The following is a 13,926-nucleotide window of genomic DNA, read 5'->3' as shown; positions in this document are numbered from 1 at the left end:
GGCGGATTATATCTGCACTCAGCAGGACTCCGTCAACCTTTTGAGCATTATTTTTATAATGTAAGCAGGTGGTCTAAAGCACATGGAGCAAGTGCATTCAGGGCGTTTTCAAATCCACTTTTGATAGTTTAATGACGGAAAAAACAGGCTGCAGGGCCAAGCGCGCGGTTCATAAGGGTTGTACTTAGTCTTGATGTTTACCTCATGTAAGTAGCGTAAGTGGAAAAGGCAGGCGTTTGCCAAAGTCATTAGGATACATTATGTGTATCCAGTAGGGATTGGGCCAAAAATAATTTACCATCAATAGCCCCACCACAAACAGCTGATAAGGATATTTTTTTGAACCTTTTAAAAAGTGTGTCGTCAGTAGGAACGAATGGATACAGGGGAAGTGGGCAGGTTTTGAAAGATTCGAAAAATACTGAATATTACCAAACTTGTCCATTAAAGACAAACAGCATGTGGTGTCTTTCAAAACCTCGGTGGTTCAAGAAAAGGACGGAAAATATGGTCCAGATCTGTGGTCTTCAAGGCGGGGATGGGCCTCCACAATCTTATTACACCTCCAATTGAGAAGAAAAGGAGTGAGGGCCCCATCCTGGTAATCCAGGACAAATGTACCCAGGAACCTTGCACAGAGAGCACACAGAGACCTGCACAGAAGTGCCTGGTGCCAGCAGCTCCCAGGTCCAAAACAGATGGAGATGAACACTCACGAAAGAACAGGACCAACACATGACTTTTAATGTGCAAGTGAGGCAGAGACCTGATAGTAGTTTCTACTTCCGAGGAACAGGAGTAATACAAAAATAACACGGACAAAGGAGCTCTCTCTCTGTCTGTTCTGGCCTTGATTTAGCAGCGACTCCGGGCACGCTGAGGTTTCTGTATGAATACACACTGGTCATGCCCCCTCTCACTAAAAGCACCAAAAACCTGAAAGCTCCTTGACTGATTGAACACTTGCTCGAACCGGAGTCTGGCGAGGCTGAAACAGATGTTGGGTTCAATCACTGTTGCCTCGTGTGTTTTGTTTTTTTTTGGTTTCTCAGGCAGAATCACCTGTCCGCCCCTGACAACGTACCGTTTGTGTTTAAAGCTGGTATGTTGTGTTCATAGCAGCGGGCTGGAGGAGTGTGATACAAGAGAAGACAAAGTCAAGGCTGCCCCCGCTGTCACCGAGCACCCAGCTGCCAGGCCTTTCAAACTGTTAACAGCCCCTGACTATATCCAGAGCCAAACCCAAACTTAGAAACACTTCCTTTTATCCTTTTTTTTACTTTTATTCTGTTCCACACTGCCACCGTCCTTCTCATTGATGAGAGTCTGTACAGTGCAGTGATTAGATTGTGGTTTTAGTCAACAAACAAATTGTGAATTTCATTTTTGTCATAAACAAGTTGGTTAAGTGATAATGCATTTGAAAAGGCAGCTTTTTTGAGCTAGCGACGCACAGAATAACCTCATCATTTACACAATGTCCATGCCTGAAATGACAAAAACAGATTTGTGAAGAATGATGTGTGAGTATGACAGTGAATTGAGAGAGAAAGCAGATGATGGTCCTGAATAGAATTTGTAGATGTTGCAGCTAATGGTTGACATCTTTACCCCACAGCCACCAAAAAACCTTCTCATGTAAAAATTGCAGGCGTCTTCAGTGTCTTAAATGGGAAATGAATTACAGTTTTGCACTCACATGACAATAAATAAATAAAACAAAATCACTCTTGTTTGCAATTTTACTATCCAGCCTGTAAACAATTGAAAGTAAAGATGTTGAACTCATCATGGCTACTGAACCAAAGACGTCCTTCACTGCCAGGAGAGTTATAACCATATAAGGTTATATATGTGTGGCAGGGTCAGAACTGAGGATGCACTGTTCATCTCATTGCTGCTGTTGTTACAAAAACCTTTCTAAAGAATTGCCGTTTCCTTTAGTACCAGCGCTGGGCCAGATTTCCATTCTGGATTTCTTTCCACCCTCAACGTGGAAAGTGTGGGGGAGCGTGTGTCCTGTACAATGTGGCTCCAGATAACGCTTGCTCTATCACAACATAGGAGACAGAATGGGCCGATTAAACAGATGGCCCCCTGACTCCGGTCTCGCTGTAGCATGCAAGGATGTAAACAAAAGGAGAGCCGCAGCGAGCGACCCCACCCCGTATTCACAACACTGGCCACGCCTGGGCCAAAGGAGAAGACTGCAAAAGCCAAACAAATAAAACAAAGAAAACATGCAAGTGGGTGGGAAAATAATGATGTTGGACAGATAACAATAAATACTTTGACCTTGCATGTTGTGGAGCACAGTCTTTAAAAAGCGTTTTACTGTACAGGCAGTTGAAATGATTTCTATCACTAGCACACTTTTTTTTTTTTTTTTTACCCAAGATGCCTCACTTTCCACAGCAGTGACACGAGAAGTAGCCCCACCAGGAATCCAATCCCTACCTCTAGCAGAATTACTTGGTTGCATGCCACCACCAACATTATATCCCTTCCATAGTTAGAACCTTAATGCTCACGCGTATAATCCCAGTTCCAACACCCGGGGCCACATTTACTCCAGTGAGATTTTTCACCAGTTTTCCGAGTGTGAATGAGAGACTTTCCAGCGAAGCGTCAGGTGTGAAACTCACCTCAAAGTCCTCCAGGGGGAACTGCAGCATGTCTCGGAGGACATCGCTAAGGATCTGTGTCTTCCTCTGCACCAGCACATTTTCATAGTCCAGCGGCTCGATCACCTTGGGTTTCACCTGGAGAGCACAGAGGGAAAACGCTCCGGTTACGGTTGTTGTAAGTTTGCAAATGATTTCCAGTGTAAATTTAATTGATACAGATTTGTTGGTACGTGTCACCTTTTTTTTTTAGCTAGATCCTGTGAGGATATGAGAGGAAATGGGGGGAGAGAAAGAAAGATGGGTGATGGAATAGAACAAAGACCCCGATCGGACTCAAACTCAAGACATTGCAGTTCAGAGTGAAAGAACCAAAAATATCCTGCACACCGTCCCATGTTGTTGACGCTTGGTCCTCAGAACTTCATTAGATATAATTTACTGAATGTGAGTGAAATGTCCAGTTGATGTATGGTACAAACAAACACAGTGTGACACGACTTCTTAAACTATAAAAACTAACACTGACTATCTCACCATTGATGATAATACTTTAACCTTTATTTTAAATTCATTTTAAATCCACCTAAAATAGGCTGAAAAAAATGGTAATACAAGTTTTATCACTGTACACATTAAACTCTATGCTGCATGCAAATGCTTTCTAGGCACCAAAAGACCAAAAAAGTTGGGATAACTTTGTTGATCCAAACTTAGTTGAACAACCAAGTTTCCCCCCTGGAATTCAACCCATGCATAGGAGGAGATATGGCCCAGTGCACAGACATGACACTATAGATCGAACTTGAGTGAACTAACTGTGCTGTCGTACCGAAACCAAAACATCTCTTAGATCCACTGCGAGAAATCTATCAGGGCTCCTCCATCTGCATGGAGAAAAAATGAATCTCGACGAGCTTTCATGACAAGAAACGTGGGTGGACTTGTCTGTCAAGACAACAATAAAACAATCACGCTCCACTTACATTTCATACAACATAGTTATGCTCAATGGTATAAAACAACCCCCCATCATCCTTTTTGAGTGTACTCGATAGGAATCTATGATCAGATGAGAGTTTGAGCTTGCAAATTCCATTTTTATAGCGGACTATTGAGAGCAGATGTGGCTGTACTATCAACGGTGATTATTGATTTGTGGTGCATCAAGTCATAGTGTTTGCATAATTTTACAGCGTAAACCCACTAGACTCCAGTGGCCAAGGCTAGGTAGAGCCTGTAAAGCTGCACAGATACTGTGGTCATTAGATGGAAAAATAAGCTGTCAACACTCGTAGCGGATGGGACGGGAGGATAATTGTAACAGCGATGGAGCAAAGTACGAACGGGGACACATCGTCAGACTTGAGGGCTCAGTGACAGCACGGTTCACGCACTGCGTCCACATCTGGGACCGATAACACTCGCATGATCTCAGAGGGAGGGTCATGGATATTGACCCGCTCAGACATATGTTTCTGGATGCCTTTTTTCTAATAACGCAGCAGCAACAGCTCACAGCGAGGACGGAGGGCGCGGGGGCTGCTCGTATCAGTTTCAAGGACAGGGAAGGAGGATAACAGAGTGGAGACGGTGCCACCGAGTCTGCCAGCTGAAGAAGGCCGTCGCGTTATCAGTCCACCGCTTATTCACGGCTTCATGTGGACACAACACACACAAGTCACAATTGAACAAAGTCACACTTCAGCGGACTCTTTTGCCTCTTTCACAGGAGAGACATGCCATGAGATGAATGCAGGTAGGGCAGGTAAATGGATTTGAAGATGTCAGGGAGAAAAGGTGTGAGTCCATGTGTCCTGATTCAGGTACAACATCAGGTACACACAGCTGCTTTTCCATTATTAAGCAATACCCAGGAACACAAAAACAAAAACAAAACGAATTGAGAACGAGACGTAAAGTAAATTAACCATGGAAAAACCTTCTGCAAGTGAGAGTTCCGTCAGAAGTGACAGGAGTTAATAGGGAAGAGCCTTGGGAAGTTCAACGCCCACATGACAACAAAATCACACACAAAAAAACCCTTTCACTGCCCAAACTCCTGTTGAGGTTGAAGCTGCTGCACTCAAATTATCTGCAATTTAAATAATTAAACCCCCCCAAAAAGCAGATGAAAGATTTGACCCCACTATAGGGAAGCTGCCCTCTGCTCACCGGTGATGGAATCTGTCATTGCTGCCCATTGTTCCCATTGTTCCCATCCAAACCCCCTCAGGGCTCCTCCACTCTGCTTTGTCAGTGGCCCAAGGTGGTCAACCACACAGCACACTCAGCACTGAGTAAGAAACTAAAACAACCATAAGCAAGAGCTCGGTCATTCCCTCAGCCCACAGTGCTGACCGGAGTCAGTATAATCCATTGCTGTTGTGGAACTGGGGCTTTATCTTTGCCACCTCCGCGAAAACATTGCAACTCTATTTCGCCAACTTTTGAATTCAGCGTAAAACGAAAAAAACGCGCAGGCCGCATTGCTCCACATCTGTCATCCCTGGAAAGAGCATAAAGCAGAAACATATGAAGCCATCTCCTCCACAGCAGAGCAGCTGTGTAGCTGTAACTCCCACTCCTCCCATCACTGCACCCTCTCACAGCCCCAAACAATGGGGCGGTGTGGTGCCTCTCGGCTGAACGGACACATCGGATCTTTTTCATACTGACAGTTCAGAGAGTTCGGTACAGGAAGACACAACCTCTGCACACCTTCATCTCGGGGGCCCTGACGTGCGGGGTTGACTTTTGAGCCGAAATAAAATGCTTTTACAAGCCAGGGTAATCCTTGCGAATAAACCTGAGGAAACGGTGCGCTCCGTCCCAAGTAGCCGGTAAAGTTCAACGTTCCTCTGTGCTGGTGCCAACGCAGCAGATTTTGACTATGAGCTGGCACTGTAAAGAGATGACAAACCACCTGACACCTGCTTTCGCCACCTTATGACTGCGATTAACATTTACACCATGAGAAGCACTTGTACTTCAGAAAGGCTTTTGACACGCCGATGCAGATTTTTTCTTTAAACAAGTCTCACACATCCACACTAAGTGTATAATAAGTCCGTGGATGACTTACCGCCACCTGTGGCACCGCGTCCACTTCAGCCTCCGCCGCAGTCAAACTCTTGTACTGCTGCGGACTCTCTATGACCAGCTCCTTCTTTGGAGCTCTACTCGCCCTTCCTTGCATTGTCAACAGCCGCGGTGAAATGTCTCAGAGCTGGATCCCAAAGAGAAGTGGACAGCCAGCATATCCGAAAAAAAGTTTCTCCCTTGTCAGACTCACTCCCAACCCTCCCTCCTCAGACGGCTCTGACTGGGAGCAGTGGCCTCACACACCCAGGCTGAGGAGGTGGCCCCTCCTACACTCAGCTGTGCTGCCTGGGGGGGTTAGAAACACACACGCACACACACACACACACACACACACACACACACACACACACACACACACACACACACACACACACACACACACACACACACACACACACACACACACACACACACACACACACACACACACACACACACACACACACACACACACAATGAAGCTGTCTGACCCCACACTATCCACCTGCATAGTGACACCGACGTTGACAAAAGAGACACATTCCTCAAGTGTTACAGTCTGGTCCGGGACAGTCCACACCTTGTGCAGGGCAGCTGAAACCAGATTAAATCTCATCGTGAGCAGCGAGAAGAACAGTATTCAAAGAAATCAGTCGAGCATCTGCAGAATACACACACCGTGTGAGGGCACCCGCTCGCATATTTCATGTGACCGTGCACAGATTAGACTGAGCTCGTCGGACTGTGGCGACAACACGGAGGAAACTTGACGGAGGAGCAGGTCATTCTGCTCAGTGACAGTCAGCGGTGTGACAAATTAGTCACCAAACTGTGACGCGAGTTTTTATGGCTGGCCCAGCTCGCTGCAATGACCGCAGCTGAGATAGTAACTGACGGTGATGATCACAGAACTGGCTTCTGTCTCGCTTCATGTTGACGCAACTGCTCCAGGGGCATTCCAGCATGACGCAGCCCCAGTCAACCCACCTGGGAGTGGGCCCGACCTACGGATTCCTCTGCGGGCCACAGCAGGGGAGGATGTTATTTTTTCACGCCTGCTTTGGAGCTAAAGGCAAAAGGGGGGAGGGCAGCTGCTCCCCTCCCACTGTCACATGCCCCTATGGGCCCCACACAGGGATAGCTAATCAATATTATTATTCATAAGAATATCTGCCCATCTCAACATTACATTACAATAACGCTGATTTTAAGCAGAATCGCATTTGATAATCAAATGGGTGTCGGTTGAAATATTTACTTTGAGGAATGTATTAAACATTAGCTGATCAATGATAGTGAAAAACAAAACATTGTCTGGTTTCAACTTCTCAAATGTGACACTTTGCTTTTTCTTGTTAACGTGAGTAATTATAAACTGAATATTTTTCAGTATATTGGCGAAATATATTTGGCAAAACAAGACACCTGAACAGGTCGGGTTGGGGTTAAGGACACTGTGATGGGATTTTCAACCCCACTATTTGCTGAATATTATCAACTGATAAAAAGAGGAAGATTGATCAAAAAATAAACCTATCTATTAGTTGCAGCCCTAATTACAGTCCAACCTTAGTCCAACATGCTGATAAGACCTCCAACTCTTCCCAAAGTCCACCTCCCACAGCTGACTTGTTACAGAACAGGACATGAAATATTTACATAATTAACTTTCGATGTGGGCCTCAATCTATTATGAATTATATCAATTATAAACATGGACAATATGAGCAGCGAAGCAGTAAGGGGGTCGAGTTACCATGGCCTCTGACTCTCTCTCTGTTAGCGATTTGTTTATACGTCAATATAACTGAACTGAGACATGCGGGTGTTTTTTGTTGACTTTTTTTTATATTTGGCAAAGCTACAAAGAATAAGATAACAGTTCAGAAATAAAGGTTTTGATTCGATGTTGGTTGTTGCATGTAGGGGTTGTATTTTATGTTGTATAGTATAAATGATATGTATGTGTATTAATGTATTTTCTGAATTTAAAGTATTGTCTAAAATATTTGTGGCCCCAGAAAGAGTAGCCACTGTTACAATACAGTAAACAATGAGGATTTAAATAAACTTAAACGTCAAAGTAACTAAGTACATTTACTTGAGGACACAATTGAAGTAGGCCTCATTGTACTTTTCTTGCGCATTTCTATTTCGTGCTACTTTTTTACTAATACTCCACAACATAGAGTCAAACTAATACTCCATAACGTAATCAAAAGTGTGTTTTTCTCTTGAAGGATCGCTTCTTTAAGTGAAGTAAATCATTTGAATACTTTATCCACCGCTGACTTTGGTGAGTATATCATGAAAATAGTGATGAGATGACAGCGTGTTGTGTGAATAGTTGCTGTAGGGTGAAGGCTCAGTGGAAGTACTGGGGCCAGTTTTATCAGACATTTTTGTTAAACGAATGCTGGTTTACTTTGTGACTCTCCCTGATTCTTTGGTTAATGGTTAAACGCTGTTTTGATCTCTCAGTATGTGCAGCTGGGCTTCCTTCCTTCCTTGACAACCTCCTAGACATCTCATATCTGCAGCAACGCTGGTACTTCTTTACGTCCCATTAAGTGCCAATGTGTGTGGCTCAGTGCTCACATCGTCTCGGTGCTTACGTTAACGTTATTCAGATTGTTCAATGGAAACCATTACAGCTGTGTTTATTTGGGGCAAGCTGGTTCTTTGGTCTGAGCAAGTCCACTTTAGTGGCAGAACAAACTTGTGTTGAGCAACAACAGGTTTCAGTCGCCAGCAGAAGACCAACAGGATGTTTTGGAAAAAAATGCATTCTGGTCAAATGCTTTTTTATATGCCCTCTACTCAGTACAAATGGATAGGTAGTGAGATATGAACAAAAAGAGGTTCTTTATTTGACGATCACACATTCTGACATTGTAAAGTAACCCTGACTAACCTCATATGAATTGCTCAACAAATGAGAGATGTGGGCAGTGCTTTCCACATCGGGAACCAGGCGTAAACCAATCCAGATTTTTTTTTTTAGGTATAATTAATTAAAATGTTTTGTTGATGTCCTCTTGAGGCATTTGAGTTTTATGGTTTATGACTTACTAATTTTATTGCAGTGCTGAGGATGTAATTTAGACTTACATACCGTGTTGTTTAAGACTTAACTGATATACAATAATACATAACAGAAATTATATTTAATTAAAATGTCGTCGCATAGGTTCCTTTAACCTCTCTAATGCAATGACATCAGCCCTGATGCAATGGTGACCAAACTTACTATGGAGTGGCATTCGTCACTACTTTATACTGCTGTTAAAAATGTATTGAGTTATTGCTCGTGTCAAAAGTTGTTTTGTTTGGGGAAACTGGTGGATTCATTGCTCCTTTTTCCACATCACTGTTGTTGTGTAATGTCATTGTCTCTTTCTGGTTGTGTGTAAATAAAAACAACGGAGTTGTCCAACTGTTAAATCCTGCTGAAGTCTCTGAATAGAATTACAGTTGTTAAAACAGCCAATCCTGAGGCCGAAAGCTATCACCCACATTTATCCAGACTATGACTGGACTTCTGAGTTACATAACACGGGCTTGATGCAATCGGTCGGCTTTCCCAATGTGAGCCAAAGCAACATAGGGTGTAGCCTGGAATGTAACAAAAACACGGCCCACGCCTCGCCACCCCGCTACAGCGGCAGCACCGGGACCCCCCGTTCTGCAGCCTGATTTCAGTCGACCCCCCAGAGAGTTTTTAAGAATGTGATTTTAACATGAAGGTAATTATGACACTATGCTGTAGCTGCTATGGCTTCACTCTATGTTGATAACGTCATGATAAGTAGGATGTGGGATACAATGGCATCAAAAATAACAGGATGTGATCATGTAGCAGAGACAGTTGTCTCACATAGCTGATGTAGAAAATTAAAAAAAAAGCAATGCACTCAGTAATAAAATCTGAATGAATCATTGTTAAAATACCAAAGGCAATAACAGATCAAGAGCAAGACAGCGTCATCATTCAATACAAGCCTTGGAGGCAACTAACAGTATTGAATGTGAAAAATCCCACTGTGCAATCTGTGGGAAAAATCAAACCCCAGTTGCCAGATTGTCTTAAGCACATGAGCCTGAGTGCTGGAGATAATGGTCCCATGTATCAGTCAGCAAGTAAGCACAGACACACACACACACACACACACACGCACACATATGCAAACACACATTAACACGCACGTACACACAATGCTGTGACGTCTGAAACCCTTTAGAGGAACTCCAGGATGGCTGGAACATATCAAACGTATAGGGAGCAATCACCGGGAAAAACAACCCAGTTGCCGAGCAAAGTGTCCTGTTGTTTTAAATCCATTAGGCCCAAGACATGAAGGTACGGTAAGGAGGTGATAGTATGAGATGTTGTTGTTGTTCTTCTTCTTTAGGCTGAGATGTGTGCTTGCAGAGTGTAAAGGAATTTATGATATGGTGGCAAAACATGACTTAATAGATGAATGAATGAACTGACTAATTAAAAAGTAAATGAATGAATAAATAATTATCAAATATTTTAATTAATAAATAAAAAGGTTATATATTTAAATATATGTAATATTTTAAAATAAAATAAATAGATAAATAAATAGAAAATATAGATAAATATGTCATATAATATATAAATCAATACCAAAATAAATACAAATGTATTATTCAATCATACAAATAAATACAACAAATTAAATTAAATACACATTTATTTATTAATCCTCTACGTCATGAGAAAAAGGCTCACTGCTAATCATTTTACAATGCCATATCCAGCAAACATGCTTGAAATAGATATCTTCATCAAGGGGGAAGAGAGACTGTATCTAGTAAACATTGATTTAAGTATTTTCCAGTTGATGCCATGCAGGTTCTATATTTCATTGACTCCTCACAGGGAACTTGTAAACATAGAATAATTGCCTCATTAGGCTTGGTTCAACGGAAGCAAACGCATCACAAGAAGCCTTACTCCCAAAACATCACTGAGTGAAATGGTCTTTCATCTTTGAGCTGGCCGACGTCATTACGTTCTCTTTCTTTCCATGTGACAATATCTCTGATAAAACTGGCCGACATTTCGGCACTTCTGTTACAACATTACAGTTGGCCTCAAACGTTTGATAAACATAAAGGAGGGGAGGGGAACCTTTGAGAAAGCAAGGAACAATGACACATGAACACTTGATAGCTTTCCTTGAGATCATGAAGGAAACATATGATGCTGTTGAATTACATTGTACTCATCACCGTTTTATTTCAAATCAATGGCTTTTTTCTTCGCGAGGAAGGAAAAGGCAGCTCCGCTGTAATCAGGAGTAAAATAACTGAGCAAAACAGCCAAAAACAGGCCGTTCAATCACTTTCATGCCTCGATCAGACTCCCACAGACAGCTTTTGAATGTGTGCCTGGCCTTTGGCCTCATTCTTTGTTTTAAATTCCCAGCAATAATGACCTGCTGCAATCAGAAGGAATTAAAAGGGCAAACGTAATGGTTTTAAATCTTTTCACAAGCGGGCCTAATGGATTAAAAAAGGTGATGAACAATAAAAAAAGAGAGAACTGTCTCATCCCACAGCAGGACGTTTACTGCTCACTTTCACACATGACACATTCTGTTCCAAGATAAGGCTGACAAGCAAAGATGTCAGTCCTTATATGTTATCAAGTACTGACACTAAGAAAACAAAAGCGTTGAATGTTTCATACAGTCAAAAATGTGACTGAACACATTAACTATTATACAGATGAATGAGAAAAAGAAATAAGAAATGTCACAGCTCAAATCATGAATAAAAATGTGTTCTAATCTAATTCATTAAATTCTTTTAGCATTTTAGCCATCGGGTTAAGAGACGTCTCCTAAAGCACATCATGAACTCGTGAACCTGGTAAACAAGACCCCATCAGAAGGCAAACGATCAAGTACAACAATAAAATAAAGATAGATTAATTTAATCGGAAGTTAAACCTTCAGGTTTTATATTCTCCGTTTTCATTACTGACTGTAACATTCATTGATAAATTTAGTTATATTGATGAATCCTACAACCTTTTACTGCACTTGGTCAGTTTCAAAGATCCATACACTTGCACAAACCATCCCGCTGCACACATTTAACAATTGATCTGTAAGACTGCTAGATGCTGACGGAGGATTAATTGACCCCGTGTGAGTTCAAAGACCTTTCTTGAGCCAACAGAAGCAAACCGTGCCCTTGACCTAATTCCCTGCTCTCAGCCACTGTCACTCAGCACTCTGCTGCAAATCTGATAAAACGGAGACGGGAAGGAGACATCACACACACACACACACACACACACACACAGTAGTGAGTAAACACAAACAAGAAGGGCAAGGCAAGCTGGTACGGAGCAGCAGAAGCTCTGCCAAGTCGGCCGCCGGTTCGCAGATGAAGAGCGGTGATTGATTTCCAGCAGACACAAGGCTCACTGTCAGCCCCCCCCCCATCCCTGCCCACAGAGGCTTTAACCCGTGTAGTACTTAGCAAAAGGCAAGATCCCCAGCGCTCCTACTGTCCTACATTTTATACTGCTACCACTCACAGATGCATATTCACGAGTCTGAAACGAGAATAGAGAGGACTGTCGTTGCTGTCGTTGCTTTTGCAGAATCAATGAAATATGAAAATCCAGAGAACCAGAAAAAAAGAAACTCCACCAGCAGGTGTAGCTTCGAGACAAAATGAGGTTGTTATCACTCTGAACCTGAACATACTGTACGTAACATTACTGCTACCTCAATCATTTATCATCACCATGTCCATCGTTTTCAACCTCGTAAAAAAAAAAAATCATGGAATGAATGGAGTTTAATAATTTGCTTTGGAAACACCTGCGTATGTTTTAGGCATTTAAAACAGGACTGCACAGTCAATTGACCATATATATTATGTTAAAATTTGAATGAAATTAACAGCACAGTACTAAATATCTTAATAGAGTTTGTCAGCACACACACACACACACACACACACACCTTAAGTACTCTTGGTGTTGGCACGGCACGCGACTCTCTCCGACTGAGCGCTCGCTCAGCCTCAGACGGCCCGATGGACTCAGCTGCTCCCTTACAGATGTAGCCACTACAGTTCCTCTCTAACACAGTGCGCAGCCCATCATACACAACCGCGCTGGTGGTGCACCCCATTCCTCTGGGTCCAAACTGGCATCAGTCAGGAGAGCCTGCCCGTGACCCAGTTTCCTCGATCATCCCCTGCTCCTCGCCGGTCCATGATTTAACTCTGACCCTGCAAAATCCATAGGGTTTTTTTTTTACCCGAGGAGAGGACGCTGCATGGTCTCCGGGCAAAAGGATCCAGAGAGGAGAGCCCGGCTTGAGGGTGAATTTATTCACACACACACAAAAAAAAATATTCTCACTGTATTTCCAAGCTGCCCCAGTCTGAATGCCACAGTCAGCAGTAGAGAAACAGTGAGTGAGTGAGGTAGAGCAGAGAGAAAGAGGGATGGGGGGATGAAGGATGCTGTGAGAGCTCATGCTGCAGCTTCAGCCAATGCTGAGCTGCGCTGCAACGCAGGCTTGTATGTGCATCTGTCTCCCTCACTCCAGTCAATTGCTCCTCTGAGCCCCTATGGGCATTTCCAAATTTTTATCCTCTCTTTATGCTTTTCATTTCCACATTTGCATAATGTCGTTTGGACTATAAATGAAATGAATCAACCCCTTTTATTCTAGCTCCACAAAGTGAGACTCCTTTAGGGAGCCAGATGAATAATTGTGAAATAAATGGGTTAGAGCAAGAGAAGCCTTACATCCGGAGGGAGAGTATGATTCCATGGTCAGGCAAACAGCAATATGGCTGAATGCTTATTTAGTTCAGATGAAAAAACCAGAGCCAATGGCAGAACAATCGCATGAATCATGTTGAGGAGATGGCATATAATATGCAGCAGCCTGTGCGGTTATAAGCACACATAGAAAGATCTGTTAAGAGAGTCCATTAAATGAATCACAAAAACAAATTAAATGTCCAAATCTCCTTGAAAATCCAGTGACATGACTCAAAGAAATCTCTATTTACAAAACACCAAGGACATTGGGAGGATTTAAACCTTTTAGGCCAACACATCAAATAGGGAGTTTTTTCTTTTTCTTTTTTTTTTATAAAAGATTAGCTGCTGCTTGATCACAAGCTGGCTGCTCTGCCAAGTACACAGATA

The 13,926-nt window shown here is 42.7% G+C and overlaps 1 protein-coding gene across 12 annotated transcripts in view; it reads right to left on the bottom strand.

Moving 5' to 3' along the window:
• Positions 1–13,926, bottom strand: part of zmp:0000001200 (dedicator of cytokinesis protein 9) — a 65,383-nt gene that overhangs the window by 32,942 nt on the left and 18,515 nt on the right. For 6 of the 12 annotated variants that reach the window (XM_035603780.2, XM_035603782.2, XM_035603786.2 and 3 more), the window contains exons 1-2: positions 12,722–12,907; positions 2,646–2,762 (exon numbers count right to left, since the gene is read on the bottom strand). In XM_035603780.2, the coding sequence (XP_035459673.1) occupies positions 2,646–2,762; positions 12,722–12,892 (288 nt within the window). In that variant the 5' untranslated portion in view covers positions 12,893–12,907. Of the gene's footprint in view, positions 1–2,645; positions 2,763–5,709; positions 5,941–12,721; positions 12,921–13,926 lie in introns of those variants that run through there. The other 6 variants (XM_035603791.2, XM_047337085.1, XM_035603788.2 and 3 more) reach the window with 3 other exon arrangements.

This window comes from Scophthalmus maximus, chromosome 14 (genome assembly GCF_022379125.1).
Source record: "Scophthalmus maximus strain ysfricsl-2021 chromosome 14, ASM2237912v1, whole genome shotgun sequence".
NCBI classification, from domain to species: domain Eukaryota; kingdom Metazoa; phylum Chordata; class Actinopteri; order Pleuronectiformes; family Scophthalmidae; genus Scophthalmus; species Scophthalmus maximus.
Note: the sequence above shows the minus strand (reverse complement) of the source record. Positions and strands in the feature narration are given on the sequence as shown.